The sequence below is a fragment of the Cebidichthys violaceus genome, unplaced genomic scaffold, assembly GCF_023349555.1.
Source record: "Cebidichthys violaceus isolate CVI_PGR_0920_01 unplaced genomic scaffold, fCebVio1.0.p SCAF_12, whole genome shotgun sequence".
NCBI lineage: Eukaryota > Metazoa > Chordata > Actinopteri > Perciformes > Stichaeidae > Cebidichthys > Cebidichthys violaceus.
The window spans coordinates 15,078,599-15,092,713 of record NW_027176285.1 but is presented as its reverse complement, the minus strand read 5'-3'; the positions used below and the strand labels follow the sequence as shown (position 1 = coordinate 15,092,713).

Sequence of the window (14,115 nt, the reverse complement as noted above, 5' to 3'; positions counted from 1 at the left end):
CTCAAGCGCCTCTGCTCCGCGCGGAGGGTGGGCGGAGCCACCGGCACTTTGCGCGAGTCGTTAGAAGCGTAGGCGACGTAGAATGTTGCCTTCAAGGTTCCCAGGAAACTCCTAAATCGGGGTGTGATCATCGACGTTACATGGACTGAAGTTTGTTTGTGGCTGGAAAACATATAGGTGGTTATTTTGAAATCAAGAGTCAGAGAGGAAATGTACACTAGACATACATGCGATGATAAATACGAAAGAAAAGTAAGACGCGGTGACGAAATAGATGGAACAGAATCTCAGTAGCAATTATGAACGGATGCATCAAAATGTAACATTAATTATTTACAGAGAAAGCTAAACTGCACTATGGGAACTTTGAATCAACTCAGCCCTGTAGAGCCATATATGGGCAATACATTTTTATGTTGGTCTGACTGATATACATGCTCCTTTGTCTAAGACAGGATATACAAAATTAGACTATAACTAAAATGCCATGGTAGTTATAGGCCTAGACAGGGAGTGACACATCTCATCCAACATTTAATTTAATAATAATCTGCATGGAGTTTTGTGGAATTGTGGTGGTGCCAAAATCTGCCACACCTAAGAATGTCCAAGTGGCAACAATCTTGTTTGCAGAACTTCCTAAAATAAATGAATCCTTGGTTGTACCCTAAATGTACACCTATGATACAATGTGTTAGGTCTCTTTTCAATAGGCCATTGTGTTGATTGTGTCATTTCTATTCAACTCTATTTTAGGAAACTATTCAAGGGCTGGAAAGGCAAAATGAGAAAGAACATTTGGTTGGATTAAGAGAAGTGAGGACACTCACCTTCCTCCAGAGACTGAGATTACCACCACTTCATTATTCATGGAAGTTATACTAACTAAGACAATTCTGGTCATTAAAGTTATGAAGATGGAAATGAAACACTGAAACAAGTTGATCTTCTTGTGAGTTGTGAAGTCAAAGGCAGCTGGACATTGCTGCGTACAGCCTCATTGATGGCGCTTGAGTTTGGACGGAGCCACTTATACTGTATTTCATGACCTGGAAGGCTGAGAATGAGACGCCGTGAGAATAACAATGAGCTTTGTCAGGATAGAGCCGCTTAGTGACAGTGATGCATGACCAAACACCCTCAAAGCATCCCAAATCACACCCCAAAGCACGGCGAAGCACAGCAGACTGTAATGCACTTAAAAAAAGGATATCCCAAATAAGCAAATATCTTTATTGTTTTTTTGCAAACAAATACGGGTTTCACTCTGTCAGTCAGTGATTATCAAAGAAAGCATGGCCTGGTGAATAGTTCCCATGACTCCCCAGAGAGGTCTGCTAGGAATTTACAGTTAGTACCAAAAGTCCTTGTCAGTGACACTTGGTTTTTGGTCATTTTAGAACTCAATAAGTCCCATTAACACCAATACAGCGCAGTACATATAGTCAGGTGTGGTTAGTTCTCTTTCTGTTCTTATTTATCAGGCTGGGAATTTGAGGTAGTGAGGGCCAGTAAACGGCTGATCAGAAACCTACAGATGCGATATCACCCAAAGTCTCCTCAGCAGCGACATCTTGTGGTAACTCGTCAATCCTACAGGCGCAATTTGTCAATCGCGATTCTGGTCAGCCGTCCTTGTGAATGAGAGGAGAAGAAGAGGTGCTCTTTGACAGTGAACCAGGGGCTATTTATTTAACGTGACTGTATATGGGCTCTGCTACATGTCACTGTAAAAAAAATAAAATAATGTTTTATTTATGGGGTGACCGTGGCTAAGTGGAGAGCAGAGGGTCGGTGGTTCGATTCCAGGCTCCTGCTCTACTAGTCTCATGTCAATGTGTCCTTGAGCAAGACACTTAATCCCAAAATTGCTCCCGTAGCTGCGTCTACGGTGTGTAGATAGATACTGAATTGTAAGTCGCTTTGGATAAAAGCGTCTGCTAAATGGCCGTAATGTAATGTAATTTAGTTTAAGGAAGTAGGTCCAAGTTAAATGGGGTGTTACAGTTCATGTGGGTCATTCAAGACATTGTATACAACTTATCAAAAAAAAAAGACAACTCCACTTGAACAAATCTTCATAATAAACAAAATTCTTATTTGCAAGTGTAAAAAGTGTAAATGTATAGCCTAATTTTCTTTAACAAAAGTACAAACCAAAGTTTTTGTGTGTAACTCAGTGTGTAGTACTTTAGCTGTAATGTAGTGCTTTATGTTAATACTTAACAATTTGCTTGGACGCATGCAAATATGCATTCTACAATGGGCCTCGATTACACTTGACAGTTGCTACTGCATTATGTGTTGATGATGATCGTTAAACCTCCAGTTTAAAGAGCGTCTATCACCAAACGTCTCTCTCATGTCATGACGTAGACTGACCAGTAGATGGCAGCAGATGCACTGCAGCGTTGCGTTCATTATTTCAATGTCAGCCGTGGACCATTAATTAACCATCAATACAGAATGACACCTTTAGAATACTTGACTCGACAACAATTAATCAAGGTAAATTAAAACGTGACGAGAACAAATTATGTGAAAATGCTAAAATCTGCTGAACACATGCCTGAAGCAGACTGACTGAGGACATAGAGATCAAACCAGAGAGGGAAGGGAGGGATATTACAGAGGTGCGTAGAACAATCCTGCTGAATCCTCCCGTTAACGTGCTTATTAAAGTATGCATACACTACTCACCTGCTCTCCCAACGACATGGACGATAGACGGCCTTTATATACAGACAATTAAACAAAACCAAACAAGTGACTGTGTGCACTAGAGGAGCAGCTATTGACCTTTTTATTGAAAACATGTTATTGCTCGGGATGCAGCTGCACGCACACGGAGCAAACAAGGAAAAGTGAACGAGGAAAGGATACGGAACGAAACGGAAGCGAACCGTTGTCAGCCAAAGATTCACACACGATTTCTCTCTTCCTGGGAACGAACTGGGAGATAATCATGAAAACTGAGAATGAGATTTACCCCAAAAACATAACTGATAAAAGTCCAGGTGTTCACCTTTACATGTATCAGCACTGAAAGCCAAACACGTGTTGCAATGTGTGTCTTTTTACAACACCTGGATTCTTCCCTAAACCTGTGGAAGGCCACCCCACCCAAAAAAATAATACTGCAGATAAACACTATTCTTATACGTATTGAACTGGTTTTTCACTCAAAGTAAAACGGAGTTGAAGAGGTTGAAAGAGATCTCCATTACAGCAATGAACAGTTCAAAACTTAACAGGCCAGTGTAAGAATAATTTTAATTCCTTTGGTGTCTGCAAACAATGTGCATGTCAACAACATTAAAAGATGTAATACACCCATCGGACTGAAAACAAAGAATAGTTTAAAAAACACGTTAGGTGGATCGAAAACACTAACGAGTACCAGATTCACAGTAAGTAGCGTGAGTTACAGCGACAGTGAGGCACAGATAACAGAATTCACAGAACGATGAACGCAGGTCAACAGAGAGGGATGGTTAGAAACTAATAACACGCGTGTGTTAAACGCTCGCTGTGACATAAACCAACACAAAACAAATGATAATGTTAATAAAAAGGGAAAAAAATTCAACATTTCAAAAAAATTCAACATTTGAGAAACTCAGAATGTTGTGGAAACACCATATCAATATAATTCAACAAACGTCATCAAAACTGTCTCAACACAGAACATTGTTCACACGTGTGTGTGTGTGTGTGTGTGTGTGTGTGTGTGTGTGTGTGTGTGTGTGTGTGTGTACTCCCTCCTTTTGTCAATCGGTGTGTTGAAGTTCTACAGCATCTGCATGTTGAGGCACTTGGAAAGAATATGATTGTACTGTGTTGGAGTATATTATGTACATTTGTTACTCTTGTCTGCCCGTTTAAAATCACACTCCCTCCAGAATGAACATGTGCTTCACCTTACAGATCGAAAAACAACAGAAGAAAACAGGTTTGCGGTTCGAGCCGCACACTGAACCTGAACGCCCCATGGTCAACATGATCTCTTATTCGCTCACACTAGCCGAGAGAGGAATATTAAAAAAAAAAAAAAAAAAAAAACGCATAGCAGTACAGTCATCTACAAAAATATTATTAGATCACAAAAGTGGCCTGGATTACCTACTGATTCCAGATCAGTTTTTCAGCTCCGAGGGGCGGATGACTTTGACCCCAAAAAAAGGGGGAGCCGGGCCTGTAATCTCTGACACCTGATCTAAAAGCGACACGCTGACCCGAGATCAGCCAGACAGGACTTCATCCAAGACCACGGAGGACAGTGCAAAAATGTGTTGGGAAAGCTGCTTCTTTTCCTTGTGCTTCTTCCAAAAGCATCCTACTCTCGCTTCAACAACCCCCCCCCCCCCCCCCCCCCCCAAAAAAAAAAAAAAAGAAACGAGGAAGGAAAAGCAACCTCTGTAGTCTGGAGTCTTCCCTTAAAATATATCCATGAAACACTTACAACAAAAAGGTCATTTATCAACCAGATCACGAGTACAACTACTAATGCTACATTTCAATTAAAAAGGGGGAAAAAAAGATGAATGATAAGATTCCCAGTCAAACATCATTTAGTGGGTTGTGGGCTCAGACTTCCAAATTGACAAACAGCTTGCACACACCGTATATACGCCACAAAATGACATCCTCAAATCACCAAATCACTGGTCCCACACTAACACAACACTCCACCGGAGGCCCACGTCGACGGCTAGGGCAGGCTAGAAATGTCCCGCTTTGGAGGGGGTCCGTCTGGTTTACAGGCAGCGCCGTTGGCTTTGTCCTCGAAGACCAAGACTCTGTGGAGAGAGAGAGAGAGGTAGAGAGAGAGAGAGAGGTAGAGAGAGAGAGAGAGGTGGAGGTAGAGAGAGAAAGGGGTAGAGGTAGAGAGAGAGAGGTAGAGAGAGAGGGGTAGAGAGAGAGGTAGAGAGAGAGAGAGAGAGAGAGGTAGAGAGAGAGAGAGAGAGAGAGGTGGAGGTAGAGAGAGAAAGGGGTAGAGGTAGAGAGAGGTAGAGAGAGAGGGGTAGAGAGAGAGGTAGAGAGAGAGAGAGAGAGAGAGAGAGAGAGAGAGAGAGAGAGAGAGAGAGAGAGAGAGAGAGAGAATTGAAATAATGGTGTTAACTAAAGTTTATTACTTCATCTACAGAATATTTCCACCATCATAGACTCATTCTTTAGTCCATAAAAAGGCAGAAAATAAAATAATACCTGTTATAATTTTCAAATGGGAACTTTTGCTTGACAGATTACATTAATGACGGATCAATTATCAAAATAAATGAATTTAAGAGGCAGGGAGACGTAGTTTGACGCTGAGAGAGGCATAAAGAAAGTGAAATGTGGACGTAAATTAGGAAGACAGAAGGTTGTAATAGAGTGTGAAGGAGGTGAAGAGGAAAAGTAGAAACAACACCAGCAGGAATGTGTGAGTGAGGAGGGATAATCGGCTCCTGGAGGATTCAGAGAGCCGCGGTTACAGACGGGGCATGAGCTGGCTGAGCCGCAAGTGAAAGGAAAGGAACGAAGGAAGCCACAAAAGGGGAGAGAGGGGGAATAGTGGTTTCAGACTGTACACTGCAGAGTGAGCGATCTGACGGCAGCTATTCAGAGCACAGAATGCCCGTCTTTAATTTCCTTTTTTGGAAAACTCTGCAAAGCTCCACTACACTCAGCGACTCCAGATCACACCTGAACGCTCGCCTCCTACTGATCCGACGGCAAGGCAAACGTCCCGTTCATTCACTGTGGGACTGGAACGTTTGGGACCGTCTCCATTTCAGCATATTGCCATAATATGCTGATCTGGAATTTTTGTAGTAAAGATCCCTCACAACTGTTGCCGCTTGTTGACCGATCGCTGGGACAAAGTGTAGAATCTGTAAGGCTCATCTGGAGTTTAACATGTTGGGTGAAACACACTAGAGCGGCTGAGCGTTGCTCTAACTTTCCCCAAACTGGGCCCGACTTGTGGAGCGTGACCTCAATCATTTTCCTCCGATTGTAACCACATCAATTGTTGTTGTGCCAAGAGCTTTGAATAACACTATTCTAGAGCTCATTGTACCCTCAACTACCCCCCCACACCCCCTCCCCTCGTTCCTCCCTTTAGAGACAAAAACAGCAGAGCACAAGAGAGGCGTTGTAGACCTTCGCAGCCATCAGAGAGAGAGAGAGAGGAGGAGCAGTAGAAACAGCAAGATACTCCATGTAGGTAACCTACACCCTGAGACCAATGTCTCCCTTCTCTTTTCGGTTATACTTTCTCACTAGAATGCTACCAAGTGGACAAATATGTCTATGTTACATTATTGGGACATATGATGATAATGAGGTCCTTTATAAATAGCCGGTGTGGGATTATGGGATACACGTTTTTTTGAAAAATGGTTGAGGACAAAAGGAGAAAAAGTTATGCATTTCCTCTGCTTGGTGTTTTTTCGGGGATTATGAGGATTTGTCTACTAAAAAAAAATAAAAAATAAAAAAAAGGGTCCAGCCAGTTTAGTCCAGCGGAGCTGACATGCAGCAGCAGACGCGCTCGTTCTCCTGCAGTCTGACTCACGCTGCAAACACGGACACGGTCCAGAACAACAGGGAACGTATCCACCGGAGGACCACCGACAGAAATAATAAGTATTGTAAAAGCATTTCACTGGCAGACTCCCATGTGGTGTCTTTGCCGGTCCCGCGTGACTGTCAGTGGTTAATCAGCCTATAATCAGTTACCTAAGCACATGATCCCGGCTCAGGATAAGGATGGGCCGACTATGGATAGGCTTACATAAATGGGTTCTGTTGCCGTGGAGATAACGACTAATGTAGCATGTGGGCGGTGACATCCTTGCTAGTCATGTCTGGAGGATGGGACAAAAAGGCTGACACGGCACGATGAACCAGCAGACGGTTTATAGACACAACTCACTCTGCATGGATGTAAAATCATCATCATCTCACACACACACACTCTCTCTCTCTCTCTCTCTCTCTCTCTCTCTCTCTCTCTCTCTCTCTCTCACACACACACACACACACACACACACACACACACACACACACACACACACACACACACACACACACACACACACACACACACACACACACACACACACACACACACACACACACGTCTACTTACAGTTTGAGCACGGCTGAGCGCTTGCCCAGCATCATCTTGACAAAGTCCCTGTAGTCGATGGTGTTGCTGCTGCTGCCGCCCGTCACCTCCACGATCATCTTTTTCAACTCCAGGTGGGTCTTGGGGACCCCCAGCTTCTCCATCATGCGCTTCAGACCCATCATATCTGAGAGAAGGCGCAGGTGACAAAGCAGATCCGCGCTTAGTTGAGAGAATACGAATCATTTTTATGTATTCAAGTCTGCATTTTTTTAAAAAAGGGTCCCTCCGACACATGTGCAGAAAAGGTCTTTAAGTCTATAAGACAGCTCTGGATACTGTCCACCGGGCTCTGATTTTTATTGACTTCATAATAACTAATAAAGTCTGCCATGTCCCTCGAAGAAGAGTTTTTAGTCCAGGCATTTTATCCCGAAATGTTACAAGAAATCACCTAAATATGATCCTACCAAAAACGCCTTTTTAACCATATTTCCTTGAAAATCTGGTCCTCTTCTACCCAGATCTGGTATTAGTCCACCTAGATCTGGTCCTATTCTAAAGCACTTGATGAAAATGTAGGCGATCACCACATTCGTCCTCTGGACATCATGGACATCTGCACCAAATGTCGATGTAATCCATTCTGTAGTTGAGATATTTCAGATTGGGCCGTCACCATCTGTTTTTTGTTAGCCGCTAACGTGGCTAAAAACAACACACAGGTTGACATAAGAAGGACAATCAGCAGCTTCTTTCAGGCCCTGCAGACAGACGCTATATCTCTGCGGTCGGACTCCCGACGCCGCGGTCCGCCTCACATCTGCTCCGAGAGCTTTCCCACCGGCGTACAGTGTGGTCTCACTTTACGGACGAGACTCAAAACACGACACAGGAGCCCGATCAAGCCCTGAGCTCACACCGGTCAGACAATACACACGGTATTAATTACTGCTCCCTCGGGTCGACGCTGCTCATGGGCCGGATGACAGTTGGTGTTTTAGTGCAACCATTACTCACCAATCTCTCCTTGGTCATTCAGGTCAAACTCGGAATATTTATCTGCAAAACAAACACACACAAGAGATCATTACTAAACGGCTCTCACACACACACTCTCTCACACACACACACACACACACACACACACACACACACACACACACACACACACACACACACACACACACACACACACACACACACACACACACACACACACACACACACACACACACACACCAAGAACAACATTTCAACAAACACCAACCCCCAGCTGGCATCTTGCAGACAGTAAAACTGTGTGTTAACAACCGCTGTCCAGTGAGCTGTCTTACACTCCGCTAACAGCTGAGCTGGCAAAAAAAAAAAGGACAGACACAAACAGCTGATGATGACAGGTGTGTCGGGTGTGTCGGGTGTGTGTGTGTGTGTGTTTTGAATGTCTCAGAGGAAAGCAGGCGGAGGGCAGCTGAGTGAGGTTGACGTCTGAGACGGATTAAAGCGAGAGGGTCAGAAGGTCAACGGAGAACTTAAAAAGTTCAAAAACACGGCAGTCAGGGAGGACAACAGAGGCGCTCGGGCTGAAAACTGTGAAGACGTTCCCTCAAATGACATCTGGTCCTTCTAGCCTGAAAACATGCCGACAAAATCCCCGACGCTCTCGGGACAGAGCCCATACCTAGAACTCCTGGTAAGTAACTGCTTAGTATTCAGTTTCAGCTGTTAGATCAGCAGGTCATCTTAAAAAGGGAATAACTTGGTTTGGGAGCGTTTACACTCTACCATGCTCTTATCCCCCATCAGTCTGTGTACTGTGACTACAGAGATGGGGGGTGATTTCTGACTAAAATCCGATCGGGGGCTTCTCGGGTCGATGAGCACTAGAACGGTCCTGGTGTGTTAAAGCTCATTGTTAACATGCTGCTGAAGCGGCTTCACGCTCTGAAAAACCAAATACATGACATTTCCCTGCGTCTCCCTAAATTTCACCACTCTTTTGTCCAGAAGAACACTTTGCTCAGATTACACTTGCTATTTCTGTCCCACACTGGAAGCTCTGTGTGTGTGTGTGTGTGTGTGTGTGTGTGTGTGTGGAGGGAGAGAGAGGGGACTGTGTTGACTGTGTGAACCCATGGGGAACGGGACAGGACAATGCTAACCCTGTTTATAAACTCTGAGAAGGGGGGCCCACACACACACACACACACACACACACACACACACACACACACACACACACACACACACACACACACACACACACACACACACACACACACACACACACACACACACACACACACACACACACACACACACGAGTGGACCACTTGTCGTAGAGCGGCCTGCTGATCATCTGCAGCCACAGAAAATGGCTCCGCTGAACAAAACCTCCTTCAGTGTCTCCTCCTGACCCACATTCCTTCAGCAGCGGATGTGACAAAGTGACAGAGCCGTCGATTTATCAACCAGACATCTCTTCGGCCACGATTATGAAGTATTTTCTGCTTCTCTTTGACCGTCATAAAGAAGTCAGTGATTTCAGTTTGATTTAAGATGCCGAGTTTGACTACCAGTCACTTTGGAGGCTTTTCCACTATGAAAACAACCGTCCTGATTAAATATTTGCGATGGACGATGACTAGCTGCTACTTTGGGCAACACATAAGTAAATGATACGACGCCGTCGACACTGATTTCACACCGACTGCAGCAACAGGAGTAACTATGTAATTCTCATTCCGACCCTTCCACACACAAACGCATGACATCATCAGAAGAACCGATGTGTTAAAAGGCAGAAAGACTCCAAGAATAATAACCCCCATAATCATCACTCATCTAGACGTGCGCGGCGCTGTCTGTATCTACGATGTGATCGATCACCTGCTGAGAGTGACAGCCACGTCTCAATAAAGTCTCATATTAATATTGATCAATACAGCTGGTTTAAAAAGAGACGCTATATGCTGTTTGTTTAAAAGTGCTGATGTCGGGTATTTATCCAGTGTGATTAGAAGCCAAGCTGGGGGAATAAAGGGAGGCTTTCTTGTTCTGCCGATATTTCCTGAATGCAAATTTAATAAGCCGACTATCATATTTCATAAAAAGAAAAGTAATACTTGGCGCTCTGTATGTCAGATGAGGTGGAGCGCATCCACCATAAAAACCCTGCGTCTCAGTGTAATTATATTAAATATAGTTTCATTTAATATCCACTATAAACTAGTCTATTATAGTTGTTTTATTGACAAATGGTGACAAGCATCTGGCATATAATAACTATTAAAAGACAGAAGATAACAGTTTGAATAATAGAAATACTGCAGCAGCATTGATGTGATCTGGTTGGGTTAGATGCTGACCTCTGGGTCACCGGGACAGTATGGAACCAGAAGGATGGACTAAAACAGAGATCCTCTGAGGACCTGGGTGTCGGGTCCCCTCTCTGTTTATGTATCGCTGCTCCATTTCCTCCAGCGAGCAGAGACTGGAAGTAGGACACCGGAGCACGTTTCTCCTGCCCCCTATCCCAGTGAACAGCCTTATGCTATTCCGTCTGGAAAAGTCACATCGGCAGAAAACAAATGACTCCACATACACCCAGAGCACACGTGTGCCATATCAGAGCCACGGGGAGGAGGTCTTTGGCAAATCGTGCCATTTTGTTCCCGCAATCAGCTCCTAGTAGCAGTGAATGTATTCTATTCCCAGAAGCCATGAGTTTACCCAGCGTTCTTCTGAATATTGAAACAACAAGCGGAGGAACGCCCCCCCCCAGGCACATTCCTGCAAGCCCTCCGAGGACTTGGCCTTGCAAACCCTCTTTGGAATCTCAGCAGTCTGTCTTTCCCACAGAGAAAAACACAAAACGCTGCATGTGTGTGTGTGTGTGTGTGTGTGTGTGTGTGTGTGTGTGTGTGTGTGTGTGTGTGTGTGTGTGTGTGTGTGTGTGTGTGCAGATGACAAACAAACAAATATACAGGGACAAAAGACAGAGAAGAGGAACACACCCTCACAAAGAAGACAGCCACACCCGGACAGATACTGATGGATTTGGATTTGCTTACTTTTGAGCCCTTCCAGTTTTTCGGGCAGGTCCTCTTCATCCCGGTATTTCTGGTCTTCCAGGTATTCCTGATAAGGAGGAAGAGGGGTGAACAAACTGAAGGTGATCAGGGGGAAAAAAAACAAAACAAGTTTTACGAGTTTGACTGAAACCCCTAAAATCAAATCAGAGCCCATTTTTTTTTTAAACCTTGCGTCCCAAAAAAAAAGCTCCAGCAGTGTTTCACAATTAAAGAGGAAAGAAGCCCAAATTAGTGCACGGAGTACATTAAACCGATTGTGTTCTTCCCGCTGCAGTCACATTACTTATCACTGTGTTCATTAAGTGGAACACCCCACAAGGGTGTAAAAAAAAGGAAAAGGAGCCTGAAGGGAGCTTTTTCAAATTAAATCATAATGACGCAATCTGCCGTGTGGGAGAGGGGAGAGAGTCAGGTCGTCCTCTTGCGTGCGTTGACCTTTGTGGAGCTTCAAAAAGGAGAGGGTGAAGAGGAGAAACACCACAGCTGGATGCTCATCAGGGACGCCTGACTCAGCACTGCTGGATCTCTCTCTCACACACACACACACACACACACACACACACACACACACACACACACACACACACACACACACACACACACACACACACACACAGGAACTCCCACCCTCGCAGGAATGTCCTCTCACAGTCACAGTGTATCCTAAATGTATGCAAGTGTACTTGAACGGGTCACAACACAGAGGTCTCCTCCAGCTAGTGCTGTACTGTAGGGCTGCAGCGAACACGTCTAATCATTATGAAATGATTAGCAAATAGCTTTTATTTTGTGTTTTGGTGGATAAAATGTCTTCTGATGGCTTGTTTAGTCCCAAAGATATTCTTTATAATATTAGGCCTATACTAAATAAGCATCACATTGGAGGAGCTGGAGTGAATTTTGGTCGACTAATCGATTATTTGACTTTATGATCAGGATTTTATGACAGTACAACTGGCGTTGTTTAGATGTATCCGTTTAGGAATTAAGGGGTTGTTTCTCTAATGAACAAATGAGGGATTTAATAAACAAATAAAACGCAGAAATCTCATGAAGGAACAAGAGTGGGTTTGCGTCTGCGCACAGAACAGGCGCTCCAGGCTGCCCTCTTGCCGCGACCTGGTTTCCATGCGAGAGCGAAAGTAAAAGGAGGGAAACAGGAGATTATATACGCGGACACGTCGTTAATCTTTGGACCTGACGTTACTTCATAGTTATCTGACAGGGCGAGGCCCGGTGTGAGACAAAAGAGCACGAAGCACCGGGAAGAGGAGCCACACGACACACGCTTCAAATGCGTTTGGGTTCTTTTACGCACGAACCGGGTCAGGAGGAGAATCCTATGTGACAGCATGCAGCCGTTCAACAAGTGCCACCACGAGACACAAATCAATACAAACGCATCGCTATGGCGACTTCCATTAAATGCGTGTTGCGTTCAGGGAATTCATGCATTATTCACAAATCTACCGGGGGGGGGGGGACAGACGCACCTCACTGTCTTGAATCACGCTTCACAAAACAAGGCCAATGCCAAGTCAAGTGTGTGTGTGTGTGTGTGTGTGTGTGTGTGTGTGTGTGTGTGTGTGTGTGTGTGTGTCTGCGTGCTCCATGGATTCAAATTCCCCGTGAGGTGCCCGTTAGATGCACGCGGATAAACGGTAAATAAAAAGGGAGAGAGCATGCGTACCTTGTTTATTTCTTCCAATTTCGACCTTTGCTGCTCCTTTAGCAGACCGAAGGCTTTCCCTCCTGAGCAAAGAGAGAAGAGCAGGTTATTGTTAACAGAGAGCTGGTTAACACCGACGTCGGTTTAGCTTGGCCTGCTGATGCTCCGTTGTAAAGACCCAACGCTTTGTAGCTCGCTGCGAGACATGCAGAAGATGCCCGAGACAAAGCAGTCCGCCTGGGCTGTGTTGTGTATTGTTACCTTGAACGTTTGAAGGCATCCCGGAATGTTGCGCGCGCGGTGTAGATCCAGAGAAAGACAAATATTCGAGCCAGAAGGCTACCGCAACTGTCCGCCGGGGCGATACTCCTCTCTTTAAGGGACCGGGCTGAGCGGGTCACTAGGTACCGGTGTCAAGGCGGAGGCAGTTAGAGGAGGAGCATCCGGTCAATCTTTTCAAAATAAACTATTCACCCCCCCCGCTTCACAAATCCTGTCTTAAATTGATCTTAATAACAATATACAGTTTCAAGAACAATGCAGTGTTATATGTAACAGTCTGAGAATAGTGTGGATGTAATTGTAAGATATAAATAACCATACAGTTGAATATATATACATATATAAATATTGCAATATTATATATGAACTTTCAATCCCACATTAGCTTCATGCACACTGTGGCTGATTTACGGTTTCCACAATAATATATATAAATATATGCATATATACATATACAATATAATCTTTTAGCAAGACCTTTCAATCACACCTCAGGTTGAGATGCAGTTGCCACAATGGACAAAACTAATTTGTGCTTTTTTCCCCCCAAGCTCTTATTTTGAAAGCGGACGCATCCACATTCCGGTATCAGTATGTATCACGTAGTATCTGTCCTCATCAGTGATGAACGACGCTATCGGAGTAAACTGGGACGCCTCTTACTCGCTCTTACCATCACGTGGTGGATGAGGAAGACTGCACGTAATGCTGCTGTTATTCAGACAATAGCCCCAAAAAACCAGAACCTCCAAGGCGCCCGGACTTGGTTTGGGGACGAGGTTTTGGGTTCTGTCCCACTGTCAAATCACCGAGTGTTTGAGGACTCTCTCGCAGACGCGTTAAGACCTTTATGAACCCTTTCGGTAAATCCGCATTTCTGCAGACTTTTTCTTTTGCCCAAGGGAATTACCCACAATGCATAGCAATGTGACGTTAAACACGGGGTTACCAGT

General features: G+C 44.5%; 1 protein-coding gene across 1 annotated transcript; it reads right to left on the bottom strand.

Moving 5' to 3' along the window:
- Positions 1–4,359: 4,359 nt before the first annotated feature.
- On the bottom strand, positions 4,360–13,282 carry aif1l (allograft inflammatory factor 1-like). Its single transcript, XM_068706639.1, has 6 exons — positions 13,142–13,282; positions 12,902–12,963; positions 11,191–11,257; positions 8,138–8,179; positions 7,139–7,304; positions 4,360–4,799 (listed from the first exon to the last, which is right to left on the bottom strand). The coding sequence occupies exons 1-6, from the start codon at positions 13,158–13,160 to the stop codon at positions 4,712–4,714; spliced, it is 444 nt and encodes a 147-aa protein (XP_068562740.1). The 5' UTR covers positions 13,161–13,282; the 3' UTR covers positions 4,360–4,711.
- Positions 13,283–14,115: the final 833 nt, after the last annotated feature.

What these genes read in the sequence shown, in the direction of transcription:
- aif1l (XM_068706639.1), bottom strand. An exon ending in AAAACTGGAAGGGCTCAAAA is followed by an intron (nt 8,180 to 11,190) that starts GTAAGCAAATCC and finishes TTTGTTTTGCAG; the next exon opens with ATAAATATTCCGAGTTTGAC. An exon ending in CGCTCAGCCGTGCTCAAACT is followed by an intron (nt 4,800 to 7,138) that starts GTAAGTAGACGT and finishes CTCTCTCCACAG; the next exon opens with AGTCTTGGTCTTCGAGGACA.